Raw genomic sequence first — 15296 nt, forward strand, 5'->3', positions numbered from 1 at the left:
TGTAGACCTGGAAGAGACCTCAGAAATTCAGTCATCTTATTTTCCAGGCAAGGAAACTGAGATTCAAGAAGATACAAAAGAGTTGTAAGTAGCAGAGCTGAATCCATAGTCAAGGCTCTTTTCATGACATTATACTACCTCTCAATGCTTTAATAATAACTCATGTTTTTATTGGGATTTACATTATTATTTTCAAAATCATTTTAATTCATTTTCATTTAATTCTAGTAAAGTTGCCTAAGTTGGTTCTAACTTGTCCTATGGGGTTGTCTTACAGATCAGTTTTTCCAGCCTTCTCCTTGGATTTCTGCTTTCACTATTATGATAGCTATCTTTGTGATTCTTGTTGTTTCTGGTGTTATTCTCCACAAAAATGAAGGTAATGGGAATGGAGAGGGGAGGGCACTGTATTACCTTCTGTGACTCTTCATTATTGCCATTTTCTTCTGTCATTTTTTCCTTCAAACTTTTCTTCCCATTCACCTCTTATCTGCTTTGAAAAATTGTGTTCTCCATCTATCAACATTTATTAAACATCTTCCATGTTTAGAGAGTGTTTAGGAACCTCCTACTTTGTTCTGATTTTTCCCTTGCTATACCCCATTGAGGGACTCAACAACTCTGTTCCAGCCACTGTGAGACTATGTTCTTTCATGTGGCACCTGACTACATACAGAGAATGGTTTCTGGGATATGCCCTGGACCCAAAATTGTCTGACTTTAGCTCTTTATCATTTTATTTCTCCCTGCTTTAAATCTTTATTCTTTCTGGGGGGCTTTCTGACACATTCCTATGGTTTTCTTCCTTTTAGGGAAAGTCGCCAAAGAGCTAGGTGAGTCTCATTTGTTCATTTGTTACCATGTACCAAATTCTCTTTCTGAGATGCTCTTCTTCTCAACATTTCTTATTTATTGATTTTAGACTGGCGGATAGAAACGGAAGAAAGAGGTAAGAGAAGTTTTTTTTCAAGACAGACTCTGTATGCCTTTCTCCATCCACTCATCATATATTTCTCTTTGACTTTGTTTTCATCCCCCCTCTCTGTATTCCAATCTTCTACTATTGTTTCTTCCAACCTACACAATAACTCAGACCTATCTATATCTTTTCAGCGTGGAAAAATGCAGCTGAATTTGCAGGTAAGTACAACTGAGGGTTTCTTTTTTGGCTGGATTTCTTTACTCCCACTGCTCCTTCATTTTCCCTAATCCCTGCTTCAGAGCAAACTGATCAAGTTGGCAATCAGGGAGAGAGTCACTGATTTCATGGCTCTTGAACTTACTCTTCCATCTTGGGCACAAATTTTGGAGAAGGGTCAGGTGTCTAACTTTATACAAACTGGCATCACTTTATTGATCAAATCAAACTCTTCTGTTGGCTTCAGAGGGGACAAGAGAAGAAAACTGGGTTATGAAGAGTGAAAGAATTAGAATTAGGATCACCATTACTTTAGTCGACATGGTTTAATGTTGGAGTCATGTTGCATTTCATTGTCTTGTTCTTGGTTTCTCTTTTCCCACTTTTCCTCTAGTGGAAGTCATTCCAGTTATTTTCTCAGGTGTTTTGTCTTGTGTCCCTATCCCCAGGCCCATTTTCAGTGAAGTTAAAATGGTCCCATGTTCATAGAGAATAGTGGGGGGATCAGACTTTTCTAACATTCAGTTGTGACAGGTAGGAAAAACAGAGCAACAGGGAGGGAATGTTTATTAGAATCCATATTTACCCAGTATATCTTATTCTAAGATTTGGAATAGTTTTCTTCTTTTCTCTCTCTCTGTCTCTGTTTCTCTCTCTCCTTGTCTGTCTGTCTCTCTGTCTCTCTCTCTGTCTCTCTCTCTGTCTCTGTTTCTCTCTCTCCTTGTCTGTCTGTCTCTCTGTCTCTCCATCTCTTACTTCCCTTCATCTTCCATCTATCCTTCTTCCTCATTGTTCTTCTTCTTTTTATCTTTCTTTCCCAATGCTCCTTCCCCACACACCCTCCACACCATTTTTTTCTCTTCCCAGTGGAGGTGACTCTGGATCCAGAAACTGCTAACCCCAAACTCTGTGTGTCTGAAGACCATAAAAAGGTGACCTATGAAGACACTCATGCTCTTAATGTATCTGAAACTGAGAAAAGATTTCAGTCTCCAAGTGTAGTGGCTTCCCAAGATTTCTACTTGGGAGAATTTTATTGGGAAGTAGAGGTTGGGGAGAAAAATCGATGGTACCTAGGAGTGTGCTGGGATGAAGTGGACAGGAAAAGCAAAGATCCTGAACTCTCTCCTGCCAATGGATACTGGGTGTTGGGGCGCTGGAACCAAAAAGAGCATTTTACGTTCTCCCCTAGTCGACAAAGTCTAACTCTTCAAGTACAGCCAAAGAGGGTGGGGATTTTCCTGAGCTGTGAATATGAGCAAGTCTCCTTCTACAATGTGACTGACAAATCACACATCTATACATTCACTGGGTGTGATTTCAATGGGAAAAAGCTCCGCCCATATTTCAGGCCTCGTTCTAATGATGGTAATGAACATTCACCTCCCTTGGCTATCTGTACCAAGTTACGTGAACTGTAGGAAAATTCTATTTCCCTCTAAAAGTGATGATGGAAGCAAAGCTATAATGCAAAATAGTAAGAAAAAATACGGTAAGCTCCACCCCCAGTAAACATTAATTTTTTTTAACAGATCTAGAAAATGCACCAGACTGAAATCATGAGTAGGAATTTAAGAAATAGTCATATTGAACCATTTTATCAGCCCAGGCCAGCATAGGGAGCAAAAGAGAGACCTCTTCACATACTAAGGACAGGTGTTGGCCAGAAGAAGCCCATCAGAACAATTTAGCACCCAGGAAGAGACTATGCATAGAGTCAAGAAGAGGTCCCAGTCTCATATTGGGATATCCCCAGATTCCTACTTGGACATGACAATGAGAAGTGTCAAGTGGAAATTTTCTTGTCTGCTACTCAGTTCTGGATCACAGATGGAGGGTGAACTGAAAAAGGAATCTTCAGGATACAGGTCTTCCTAGATAGGGAGCAGAGGCAGGCCTTAGTTAGAGTACCAAAAGAAGATCGGGTTTAGAAGTAAGCAGTAGCAGCATGGTTCAAATTGACAAAACAGAGGTCTCAGTTCCATCTTCTAGTCCAGTTTAAAGAGGTCAAAGAGTAACCAGGTCAGGAATCTTTAACCACAGCTTGCAGTTATCAAGCTAAACAAGCAGAGATTGTTAGTTATTGATATGGGTTAAGTCCAGCAGTAATCTGCTATTATTCTGACCTAAACCCAAGTCAGAAATTTGCAGAACTCAGGAAAAATGAGTAGCAATCAGACCTTATCCTGGATCATACCTGTTTGGGATCACTGGGAGCTTGCAGACCTCCAGTCTGAATTATCCTTGAAATCCTGGAACAACACAATACTAAAACCCCAAGAAAGCAGTAACAAAGCCAAATGAGACTTTCTCTCCAGAAATGTTCAAAGCCCAGACATAATATTAAGTCCAAAGTCAGGAAGTAGAACAGAATAATGTTAAGATAATAAATATCTTCTCATAAAAAGCTATTATGGTGACAACGATGCTCAAGACACAAACACAGAAAAGGAGAAAGAATTCAAAACACCCACAAGAAAAGCCCCAGAGAAAAACAGTTTGTACACTAATCCAACCAGAATCTCTGGAAGAGATGAAGCAAGTGTCCCAAAAAGAGAATTCCATTTTTATTGTTATCAATATAATGAGAACTCAAGAACAGGGGATGGTAATCTATGGCCTGAGGGTCAAATCTTGATTTACTGTGTGTTTTGTTTTATGGCTAATGAGATAAGAATTGCTTGTTGAGTTTTAGATAAGACACACAAAATATACACACAAAATTTCATACAGTTTTAAATGACATATATATGACATATTTATATTTAATGCAAAATAATTTTTAGCTTATGGGCCTCAGAAAAACATTAAGTAAATCAAATTTGGCCCAAGGGTCATAGTTTACTAATGTCTGCACTAGAGAGAATAAAAATAGAATAGAAATGAGAAATATGAAAGAATGAATGAGAAAGGGAATCAATAGATTGGTATAAGAGGTACAAGACCTTGCCCAAGGACCAAACTCCTTGAAAATTAGAATGACCAGATAGAAACCAATAACTCTATGAGACAACAATAAATAGAAAATCGGAGTCTAAAGACTGAAACAAATAGAAGGAAATTTAAGATATCTCATAACAAAGACAACTGACCTGGAAAACAAATTTGACATAACATTTCAAAAAGTCTTAAACCTACTCAAAACAAACTGTAAAGATGTACTACAATGTGTATAGCTCTTTTTGATGTGTAAAAGAATGGGAATCTAGAGATGTGTGTATGAATTAAAGAATAGCTGAATAAGTTATGATGCATGAATGTTATTAAATATTATTTTGTGCTGTAAAATAATACAGGTGGTTTATCAAAACTTGGGAAAACTTTTATGAATTTATACAGAGTGAAATGATAAGAACCAGGAAAAAAATTTCTACATAGGTAATAAAGACAAGAAGGTAATAAAGAAGGTAATAAAGACAAACAACTTTGAAAAAAATAGGAACTCTGATCAATGCAAATGGGAGGAGGGAGTAATTAGAGGTAAACACTTTTGGGGAGGGACAAGGTCAAAAGAGAGAACAGAATAAATGGGGGGGCAGGATAGGGTAGAAGGAAATATAGTTAGTCTTACACATGACTATTATGGAAGTCTTTTGCAGAACTATACATATATAGCCTTTATTGGATTATTTGCCTTCTCAGTGGGGTGGGTGGGGGGGAGGAAGGGAGAGAAGTTGGAACTCAAAGTTTTAGGAACAAATGTTGAGAATTGTTTCTGCATACAACTAGGAAATAAGAAATACAGGTAATGGGGTATAGAAATCTATCTTGTCCTACAAGAAAAGAGAGAAGATGGAGATAAGGGAAGGGAGTGGTGTGATAGAAGGGAGGGCACATTGGTGGAAGAGACAATCAGAATGCAAGGCATTATGGCATGGGGGAGGGAAGTGATGGGATGAAAATTCAGAACTCAAAATTTTGTGGAAATGAATATTGAAAACTAAAAATAAACATTAAGAAAATGAACATGTAAAAATAAACAAATAGATTTTTCTCCCCCATCTCCTCATCCTGCCCAAAATGGTATGCAATCTGATATAAGCTCAACACATACATTCCTATTAAACATATTTCATTTTAGTTATATTGTATAGAAGAATTAGAACAAATAGGAATAACCATGAGAAATAAAAAGAACGAGGCAAATAGCATGCTTCAATCTGGATTCAGACTCTATACTAATTTTTCTGGATGTGGATGGAATTTTCCATCACAAGTCTTTTGAAATTGTTTTAGGTACTTACATTGCTAAGAAGAACTAAGTCTATCACACACTGTGGCTGTTACTGTGTACAAAGTTCTCTTCTTTCTGCTCTTTTCATTCAGCATCAGTTCATATAAATCTTTCCAGGTTTTTCTGAAGTGTACATGCTCATCATTTTTTACAGCACAATAGTATTCCATTACATTGATGTATCACAACTTGTTCAGACATTCCCCAATTGACGTGTATCCCCTCAATTTCCAGTTCTTAGCCACCACAAAAAGAACTACTATAAATATTTTCGTATTTGTTGGGCCTTAGCCCATTTGTATGATCTCTTTGGGAGAAAGTTCTAAAAGTGATATTGCTGGGTCAAAAAGTATGCACATTTTTATAGCCCTTTGGGGATAGTTCCAAATTTTTCTCCAGAATGATTGGATCAGTTCACAACTACACCAACAATGCATTAGTTTTCCAATTTTCCTACATCTTCTCCAACATTTATCATTTTCCTCTTTTGTCATATTAACCAATCTGATAGGTGTGATGTTGTACCTCAAGGTTGTTTTGATTTCCATTTCTCTGATCAATAGTGATTTAGAGCATTTTTTCATATGACTATAGCTATCTTTAATTTCTTCCTCTGAAAATTGCTTGTTTATATTCACTGATCATTTATCAATTAGGAAATGACTTGTATTCTTGCAAATTTCACTCAGTTCTCTATATATTTTAGAAAAAAGGCCTTTATCACAGACACTAATTGTAAAATTCTTTTCAGTTTTGTGCTTCCCTCCTAATCTTGGTTGCATTGGCTTTGTTTGTGGAAAAACTTTTCAATTTAATGTAATCTAAATTATCAGTTTTGCATTTCATAATATTCTCTCCCTTGTTTGGTCATAAATTCCTCCATTCTCCATAAACCTTACAGATAAACTATTCCTTGCTCCTCTAATTTCCTTATAGTATCAGCCTTTATAACTAAATCGTCTGCTCATTGGAATTTTATTTTGGTATACGTCAGGTATTAGTCTATACTCAATATCTGCCACATTATTTTCCAGTTTTCCCAGCAGTTTTTATCAAATAGTAAGTTCTTACCCCAGAAGCTGGGGTATTTTGGTTTATCAAAAGTCAGTTACTATAATCATTGACTATTGTTGCTTGTGTACCCAACTTATTCCACTGATCTACCCCTTTATTTCTTAGCTTGTATGAAGTGGTTTTGATGATAGGCTATTGTTATTATTGTTCAAGCTATATAAAATATTTTATGGTAGTTTGAATCTGAATTCAATCTGAATTCAGCAGTAGTCTGAATAAGTAAATTAATTTAGATAGTATTGTCATTTTCAGGGTCAGAGACAAGAATCCCTGCTTATACTCCACAAATTGCTTGAGAAACCTCTAAAAAATGAATCTGAACACATGTTAGAATGGCAATGTCCACTAGGAGACATAGTGTGGCAGATTTTCAGCTCAGGACATCCCAAAATGTTGCCAGGAAGGATCTATTAAAATGGACTGGGGGAATGCAGAATGTGCAGGTTGAACCAGCAAAGATAGTGGAGCAGAAATGACTTTGGCATACTGAGTCACTGACTTCAGGGCATATTTCCAAACCTCTCTGGCTTGGGTGGATCTAGGTGAGAGAAAAGCACAGGGCCCATGACAATAGCTATTTCTGGGGTTATCAGTTCACAAACTAAATGTTTAAAAGTCACCTACTTGAATTTCTGGAAGCCAAAATGGCAGAGTGAACTTCACATTCTCTCACTCTCCCCTTGTTGATCTTGAAAAATCCGGAGAATATTGGCCCAGGAAAAGTCCTGGAATAGTGGAACCAACAGAAGGGGTACAGCACACTTTTAGTTCAGGAGGCTAGGGAGATTGACTGGAAGGGTCCCTCTTGCTGTTGCAGAAGGGGACCAGTGAAGGACCAGAGGCACCCCAGCAAGTCCCACCTCTGGGGACCAGAAGGTAGATCCTGATCCCCAAGGGAGTGGAGCCAGTAAGCACCAACACCAGTACCCCAGGCATGAGTTAGCACAGTCAGGGAAATTGGGCAGATATTAGTACAGATGGGGTTCAATAACTGTTGAGCCTGCCCTTGATTTAGTGCAGCCCTAGGGGAGGAGGAGACCTACAGTAGAGAGACTCCCCCTCCCCAACTCATCGTGCTGCAAGCTTCAGTGTAACCCAGGGAAACTCTGAAAGACTTCACCTGGCCTCAACCTTACCACACACCAGCTAGCTTCAGTTCAGTACCAGGGGAGATGCAACATTATATAGCTTCTAGGGGAAGCCAAGATGGCAGAGTAGAAAGAAGCACATACTTGAGGTCTTCTCCCACAATCCATAAAATACCTGTAAAGAAAGACTCTCAACAAATTCTAGCACAGCAGAGGCCACAGAACGATGGAGTGTAGATTTACAGCCCAGGGTGACCTGGAACATGGATGGGAAAGATCTGTCATACCAGGACACCACAGCCCAACCTTGGCAGCATGGCGCCAGGAGAACTGGAGCAGGCCTCAGGGGTGGAATCACCAGGAGCAGTGGTGATTTGCAGATCCCTCAACCCAAAGGCGCCAAAAGTCAGTGAGAGGGCATTTTTACCTCTGTGACAAAGGAGTAGGGTTCTCCCCTAGCCCCAGCTCCAGACAGCAGCCCTCTTCCATTGTTGGATAAAGCCCCTGGGGGAATTGAGCTGCTGATCTGAACTTCAGCCCTGAGTAGTGGCCCCACCTCCACCTAAAGTCTGTGGGGGAATTGAGCAGCTGATCTGATTCTCAGCCAGAAGCCAGGCCAGGGAGTAAACTCCTCTCCTTTGATTGTACCACCTTTTAAAGTGGATCTCTACTTCAGGGGCATGCTTCTTGTGCTGGGGGGGGAAGGGAGCTGATTACTGGCTGTTTGTGCTGGGGTCCCTGGTTCTGGCAGCTGGAAGCTATATAATTCTGCAGCTTACCTGGTGCTGAGCTGGAGCTGTCTGGGGGTTGATGAGGGTAAGTTGTCTGTGTTTCTGTTTCCCTAGGGCTACCCTGAAGTTCATGGTGTGAGATGTGGGGGGAAGATTGGTCTGGCTGCTGGGGTCTCCTCCTTGATGAGGGCTGCTCTAGAGCATGGGTAGGCTCATTCACTGGTGGATTCCCATTCACGCTGGTGTCTTCTGATTCCTCTGGCTGCATGAAGGTATATGGGGTGTCCTGGTCTTGGCCCTTGCCTGCTTCTGTGCCCTGGGCCTCAGGATCTCCTGCTGGTCCACTAAGGTGGGGTTTTCTCCTAGCTTGCTCAGATACCTCCTATCCTGTGCTGGTTCTCTTCAGCCATAGCAGCAGGGATCTTTCCTCTTAACCCCTCTAGAATCTTGAGCTAAAAAACTGCTGTTCCCTATCTTTCTGCTGACTCCACTTTTCCTGGATTACTATTTTTTGAGTTCTTCAAAGTCAGTAAGGGAGAGTGAGAGTGACTTATTGCTTACTCCACCATCTTGGCTCATGGAAGTCCATAAACCAACATCTTACATGCCACATCAAGATAAAAGCAAAATGGGTACATAATCTAGATATAAAGGCTGATAATATAAGGAAACTAGGAGAGCAAGGAATAGTTTACTCATGAGATCTGTGGAGAAGAGAAGAATTTATGACTAAACAAGACATAGAAAACATTATGGAATCCAGAGTAGATTACTTAGATTACATTAAATTGAAAAGTTTTTGCACAAACAAAGTCAATGCAACCAAGATTAGGAAGGGAAACAGAAACCTGAGAAACAACTTTATAGCCAGTACCTTTGGTAAAGTCCTCATTTCTAAAATATATGGAGAACTGAATAAAATTTATAAGAATATAAGTTATTACCCAATTGACAAATGAGTTTTTAATGCTCTCTATTTTTTTATTTGATCATGAACCTTTAACTGTCTTAACTTCTGTAAGCTAAAAAGAAAAGCAGGGACAAAAATTTTGATCTCAGACAAAGCAAAAGAAAAAATAAAGCTAATTAAAAGAGATAAGGAAGAAAACTACATCATGCTAAAAAGGTACTTAGACAATGAAGTAATATTAATACTAGTCACATATGCATCAAGTGTCAGGGCCTCCAAATGCATAAAGGAGAAGTTAAGTGAGTTATAGATTCATGATGAAACAAAAGATAGGATTAAAATCCAAAACAGATACTTTTGATTATATTAAATTTAAAAGTTTTTGCACAAATAAAAGCAATATAACCAAAATTAGATGGAAAACAGAAAGCTGGGAAACAATCTTTATCTCTGATAAAGGTTTCATTTCTCAAATATACTGAGAACTTAGCCAAATTTATAAGTACAAAAGCCATTCCCCAATTGATAAATGGTCAAAGGATATGAACAGGCAGTTTTTAGATGAATAAATTAAAGAAATATATATAAAGAAATAGATATATAGTCAGGTGAAGAAGTACTCTAAATCATTTTAGATTAGAGAAATTAAAATTCACTTTTTATGTTTATTTATTTTTAGTTTTCAACATTAATTTCCACAAAATATTAAGTTCCAGATTTTCTCCCCATCTCTCCACTCCCCCCACTCCATAACGCCTTGCATTCTGATTACTCCTTCCCTCAATATTCCCTCCCTTCTATCACACACTTCCCTTATTCCCATCTTCTCTCTTTTCTTGTAGGGCAAGATACATTTCTAAACCCCATTACCTGTATTTCTTATTTCCCAGGTGTATGCAAAAACAATTCTCAACATTCCTTCCTCATACTTTGAATTCCAACTTTTCTCCCTTCCTTCCTCCCCACCCATCTCCACTGAGAAGGCAGGCAATTCCATTTAGACTGTATATGTGTAGTTTTGCAAAAGACTTCCATAATAGTCATGCTGTGTAAGACTAACTGTATTTCCCTCCATCCTATCCTGCCCCCCATGTATTCTATTCTCTCTTTTGACCTTGTCCCTCCCCAAAATTGTTTACTTCTCATTATTCCCTTCTTTCATTGGTCCTCCCTTCTATCACTCCCCTCACCCCACTTGTCCCCTTCTCCCCTTCCCTTCTGTAGTGCAAGATATACTTTCATATCAAGCTGAGTGATCATGTCATTCCCTCAAACCAAATGTGAAGAGAGTAAGCTTCCCTTTTTCTGTCTCACATCCTCCCTTTTCTCCTTCACTGAAGAAGCTTTTTCTTGCATCCTTGATGTGTGACTTACCTCATTCCAGTTTCTCCCTTTCTCCTCCCAATATGTTTCTCCCTCATCCCTCAACTTTATTTTTTTAGGTATCATCCATTCTTATTCAACTCACTCTGTGTTCTCTATCTATATATATATGCATATGTGTGTGTGTGCATGCACGTATGTGTGTGATCCCTCCAACTTCCCAAATACTGAGAAAAATCTCAAGAGTTACAAATATTATCTTTCCATGTAGGAATGTAAACAGTTCCAATTTAGTAAATCACTTGTGATTTCTCTTTCCTGTTTACTTTTTCATGCTTCTCTTGATTCCTGTATTTGAAAGTCAAATTTTCTTTTCAGCTCTGGTCTTTTCATCAAGAATGCTTGAAAAACCTCTCTTTCATTGAATGACCATTTTTTACCCTGAAGTATTGTACTCAGTTTTGCTGGGTAGGTAATTCTCGGTTTTAATCCTACTTCCTTTGAATTCTGGAATATCATATTCCAAGTCCTTCAATTCCTTAAGGTAGAAGTTGCCAGCTCTTGTGTTATCCTGATTGTATTTAAACAATACTCAAAATGTTTCTTTCTGGGTGCTTGCAATATTTTCTTCTTGACCTGAGAACTCTGGAATTTGGCTACAATATTCCTAGGAGTTTCTTTTTTCAGATGTCTTTCAAGATGCAATCTGTGGATTCTTTCAATATTTATTTTGCCCTCTGGTTCTAGAATATCAGAGCAGTTTTACTTGATAATTTCATGAAAGATGATATCTAGGTTCTTTTTAGGATCATGGCTTTCAGGTAGACCTATAATTTTTAAATTGTCTCTCCAGGATCTATTTTCCAGGTCAGTTGTTTTTCAAATGAGATACTTCACATTGTCTTCTATTTTTCATTCTTTTGGTTTTGTTTTGCAATTTCTTGGTTTCTCATAAAGTCATTAGCTTCCATCTGTTCCATTCTAATTTTGAAAGAACTATTTTCTTCAGTGAGATTTTCAACCTCCTTTTCCATTTGGCTAATTTTACTTTTTAAAGCATTCTTCTCCTCATTGACTTTTTGGACCTTTTTCACCAATTGAGTTAGCCAATTTGTAAAGGTCTTATTTTCTTCAGCATTTTGGGGGGGTCTCATTTAGCAAGATATTGCCTCACTTTTCATGATTTTCTTTTTTTTTTTAAGTTAAATTATTTAACTTTTAACACTCATTTTCACAAAATTTTGGGTTCCACATTTTCTCCCCTTTTGTCCCCTCCCCCCACCCCAAAACACCGAGTGTTCTAATTGCCCCTGTCTGCCAATCTGCCCTCCCTCCCTCCCCACACCTTCCCTTTGGAAGGCAAGCAATTCAATATAGGCCAGATCTGTGTAGTTTTGCAAATGACTTCCATAATAGTAGTATTGTGTAAGAACTAATTATATTTCCCTCCATCCTATCCTGTCCCTCATTACTTCTATTCTCTCTTTTGATCCTGTCCCTCCCCATGAGTGTTGACTTTAAATTGCTCCCTCCTCCCATTGCCCTCCCTTCCACCATCCCCCCACCCTGCTTATCCCCTTATCCCCACTTTCCTGTATTGTAAGATAGGTTTTCATACAAAAATGACTGTGCATTTTATTCCTTCCTTTAGTGGAATGTGATGAGAGTAAACTTCATGTTTTTCTCTCACCTCCCCTCTTTTTCCCTTCACTAAAAAGTCTTTAGCTTGCCTCTTTTATGAGAGATAATTTGCCCCATTCCATTTCTCCCTTTCTCCTCCCAATATATTTCTCTCTCACTGCTTGATTTCATTTTTTTTTAAGATATGATCCCCTCCTCTTCAGTTCACTCTGTGCACTCTGCCTCTATGTGTGTGTGCGTGTGCGTGTGCATGTGTGTGTGTGTTATCCCACCCTGTACCCAGATGCTGAATAGTTTCAAGAGTTACAAATATTGTCTTTCCATGTAGGAATGTAAACAGTTCAACTTTTGTAAAGTCCCTTATGACTTCTCTTTGCTATTTACTTTTTCATGCTTCTCTTCATTCTTATGTTTGAAAGTCAAATTTTCTTTTCAGCTCTGGTCTTTTCATCAAGAATGCTTGAAAGTCCTCTATTTCATTGAAAGACCAATTTTTCCCCCTGAAGTATTATATTCAGTTTTGCTAGGTAGGTGATTCTTGGTTTTAGTCCTAGTTTCTTTGACTTTTGGAATATCCTATTCCACGCCCTTTGATCCCTTAATGTGGAAGCTGCTAGATCTTGCATTATCCTGATTGTATTTCCACAATACTTGAATTGTTTCTTTCTAGCTGCTTGCAATATTTTCTCCTTGATCTGGGAACTCTAGAATTTGGCCACAATGTTCCCAGGAGTTTCTCTTTTTGGATCTCTTTCAGGCGGTGATCTGTGGATTCCTTGAATACTTATTTTGCCCTCTGGTTCTAGAATGTCAGGGCAGTTTTCCTTGATAATTTCATGAAAGATGATGTCTAGGCTCTTTTTTTGATCCTGGCTTTCAGGTAGGCCCATAATTTTTAAATTGTCTCTCCTGGATCTATTCTCCAGGTCAGTTGTTTTTCCAATGAGATATTTCACATTATCTTCCATTTTTTCATTCTTTTGGTTTTGTTTTGTGATTTCTTGGTTTCTCATAGTCATTAGCCTCCATCTGTTCCATTCTAATTTTGAAAGAACTATTTTCTTCAGTGAGCTTTTGAATCTCCTTTTCCATTTGGCTAATTCTGCTATTGAAAGCATTTTTCTCCTCATTGGCTTCTTGAACCTCCTTTGCCAATTGAGTTAGCCTATTTTTCAGGGTGTTATTTTCTTCAGCATTTTTTTGGGTCTCCTTTAGCAGGTAGCTGATCTGCTGTTCATGCTTTGACTGCATGTCTCTCATTTCTCTTCCCAGCTTTTCTTCCACCTCTCTAACTTGATTTTCTATGAGCTTTTCTATGGCCTGAGCCCATTGAGTGGACTGGGATATAGAGGCCTTTACTTCTGTGTCTTTGCCTGATGGTAAGCATTGTTCTTCCTCATCAGAAAGGAAGGGAGGAAATGCCTGTTCCCCAAGAAAGTAACCTTCTATAGTCTTATTTCTTTTCCCTTTTCTGGGCGTTTTCCCAGCCAGTGATTTGACTTCCGAATATTCTCTTCACACCCACTTCTCCTCTGGATCCTCCCAGCCAGCACTTGGGCTTTGAGATTTAAATGCTGCTTCCCAGCCTCAGGGCTTTTGGCAGGGGCAGGGCTGCTATTCAGTGTGTGATTAACTTCAGGTGCTCAGGTGGGGGCAGGGCAGCCTCTCAGGCTCAGTTCCCTCAGGGGGTTTATGCAGAGACCTTCAACAATGGATCCAGGCTCCTGCCTGCTTGGGGAGCCCCGGTCTGCTCCCGCCTCCGCTGTTGCCTCCCGAGGGGACCTGAGTTATGGGGGCACCCCACTCCCCTCTCGACCCACCAAAGAGACCCTCTCACCGACCCCTGTCACCTGTGGGTGGAGGGACCCATGTGGCCGCTGGAGATCCTATTCCCTGAAGCCCGCTCGGATCTTTTCCTCTCGGTGCCGTGGCCGCGGCAGGGCTGTACTCAGCTCCCAGTCCCAGCGCCCAGCCCGCGGCACGAAGGACCTTTTGCGAGAAGTTTGCAGGTCTCTCTAGAACAGAAATCTCCCTCACTCCAATGTTCTGTGGCCTCTGGGTGCAGAATTAGCCGTGAGTTACTTTTTTGTAGATGTTCTATGGGTTGTGGGTTTGGAGCTATGTGTATGTGTGTCTTTCTACTCTGCCATCTTGGCTCCGCCCCCCTTTTCATGATTTTCTTGCATCACTCTCATTTCTCTTCCCGATTTTTCCTCCATCTCGGTTGCTTGATTTTCAAAATCCTTTCTGAGCTCTTCCATGGCCTGAGACCATTTCATATTTATTGTATAGGTTTTGGCTCAGAAGCCTTGACTTCCTCTAATGTTATGCTTTGTTCTTCCCCATCTGAAAGGATGGGAGAAAATACTCGTTCACCAAGAAAGTAATTTCCTATAGTCTTATTTTTTTTTCTCCCATATTTGGGCATTTTCCTGCCAGTTACTTGACTTTTGAGACCTTTGTCTAGAGGAGGGTATATTCTGGGGACCTGTAAGTTCTCAGTTCCTCTAAGGTGGCACAATCAAGGGAAAAGTATTTACTCCTCTCCTGACCTGAATACTGGTCTGGGAGCAACCAAAAACTTTTCTACTCAGAATCTTCAATTAAATTCCCTCACCATAACTGCCTCCAGCTCCACCTCCAGTGCTCCTCCTCACCCCTGAGTGGAGCTCAGGCCTGATAATCAAATCAGTGACTCAATTCCCCCAGGGGCATTAGGTGGAGGTCTCCCAGAGCTGCCACTCAGGGCTGAGATTTGATGAGCCCTTCACTTCCCCCAGAGGCTCTAAGTGGAGAACTCTGAAAATGACAGCTGCTGTTTCAGTGCCTGTTCCAAGAAGTCCAGATCATACTCCCCTCTCCTGGGTGAAAAAACCCTCCCACTGACCTTTGAACCTGTCTGTAGCATTTGTTGGTTGAGGAATCTGGGAACTGCGGCCAGTGGCACCCTGAATCCTGTTCTGGGTCATGTCCCTGCTGGTCTGCACTCCACACTGGTCTGCACTCTGCCAAGAAATTAAAATTAAAACAAGTCAGATACCATCTCACAACTATCAGACTGGCTAATACAAACAAAAAAGAAAATGATAAATGTTGGAGAAAATGTGGGAAAATTGGGACAACTAATGCATTCTTGGTGGAGTTATGAACCAATCCA

At 39.8% G+C, this 15296-nt stretch overlaps 1 protein-coding gene across 2 annotated transcripts in view; it reads left to right on the top strand.

Moving 5' to 3' along the window:
- LOC140518456 (butyrophilin-like protein 3) overlaps positions 1-5180 on the top strand; it is a 49692-nt gene extending 44512 nt beyond the window's left edge. For both annotated transcript variants that reach the window (XM_072630641.1, XM_072630642.1), the window contains 5 exons: positions 278-379; positions 813-833; positions 923-949; positions 1114-1140; positions 2006-5180. In XM_072630641.1, the coding sequence (XP_072486742.1) occupies positions 278-379; positions 813-833; positions 923-949; positions 1114-1140; positions 2006-2559 (731 nt within the window). In that variant the 3' untranslated portion in view covers positions 2560-5180. The remainder of the gene's footprint in view (positions 1-277; positions 380-812; positions 834-922; positions 950-1113; positions 1141-2005) is intronic.
- The last annotated feature ends 10116 nt before the right edge of the window (positions 5181-15296 follow it).

Source organism: Notamacropus eugenii, chromosome 1 (assembly GCF_028372415.1).
Source record: "Notamacropus eugenii isolate mMacEug1 chromosome 1, mMacEug1.pri_v2, whole genome shotgun sequence".
Classification (NCBI taxonomy): Eukaryota; Metazoa; Chordata; class Mammalia; order Diprotodontia; family Macropodidae; genus Notamacropus; species Notamacropus eugenii.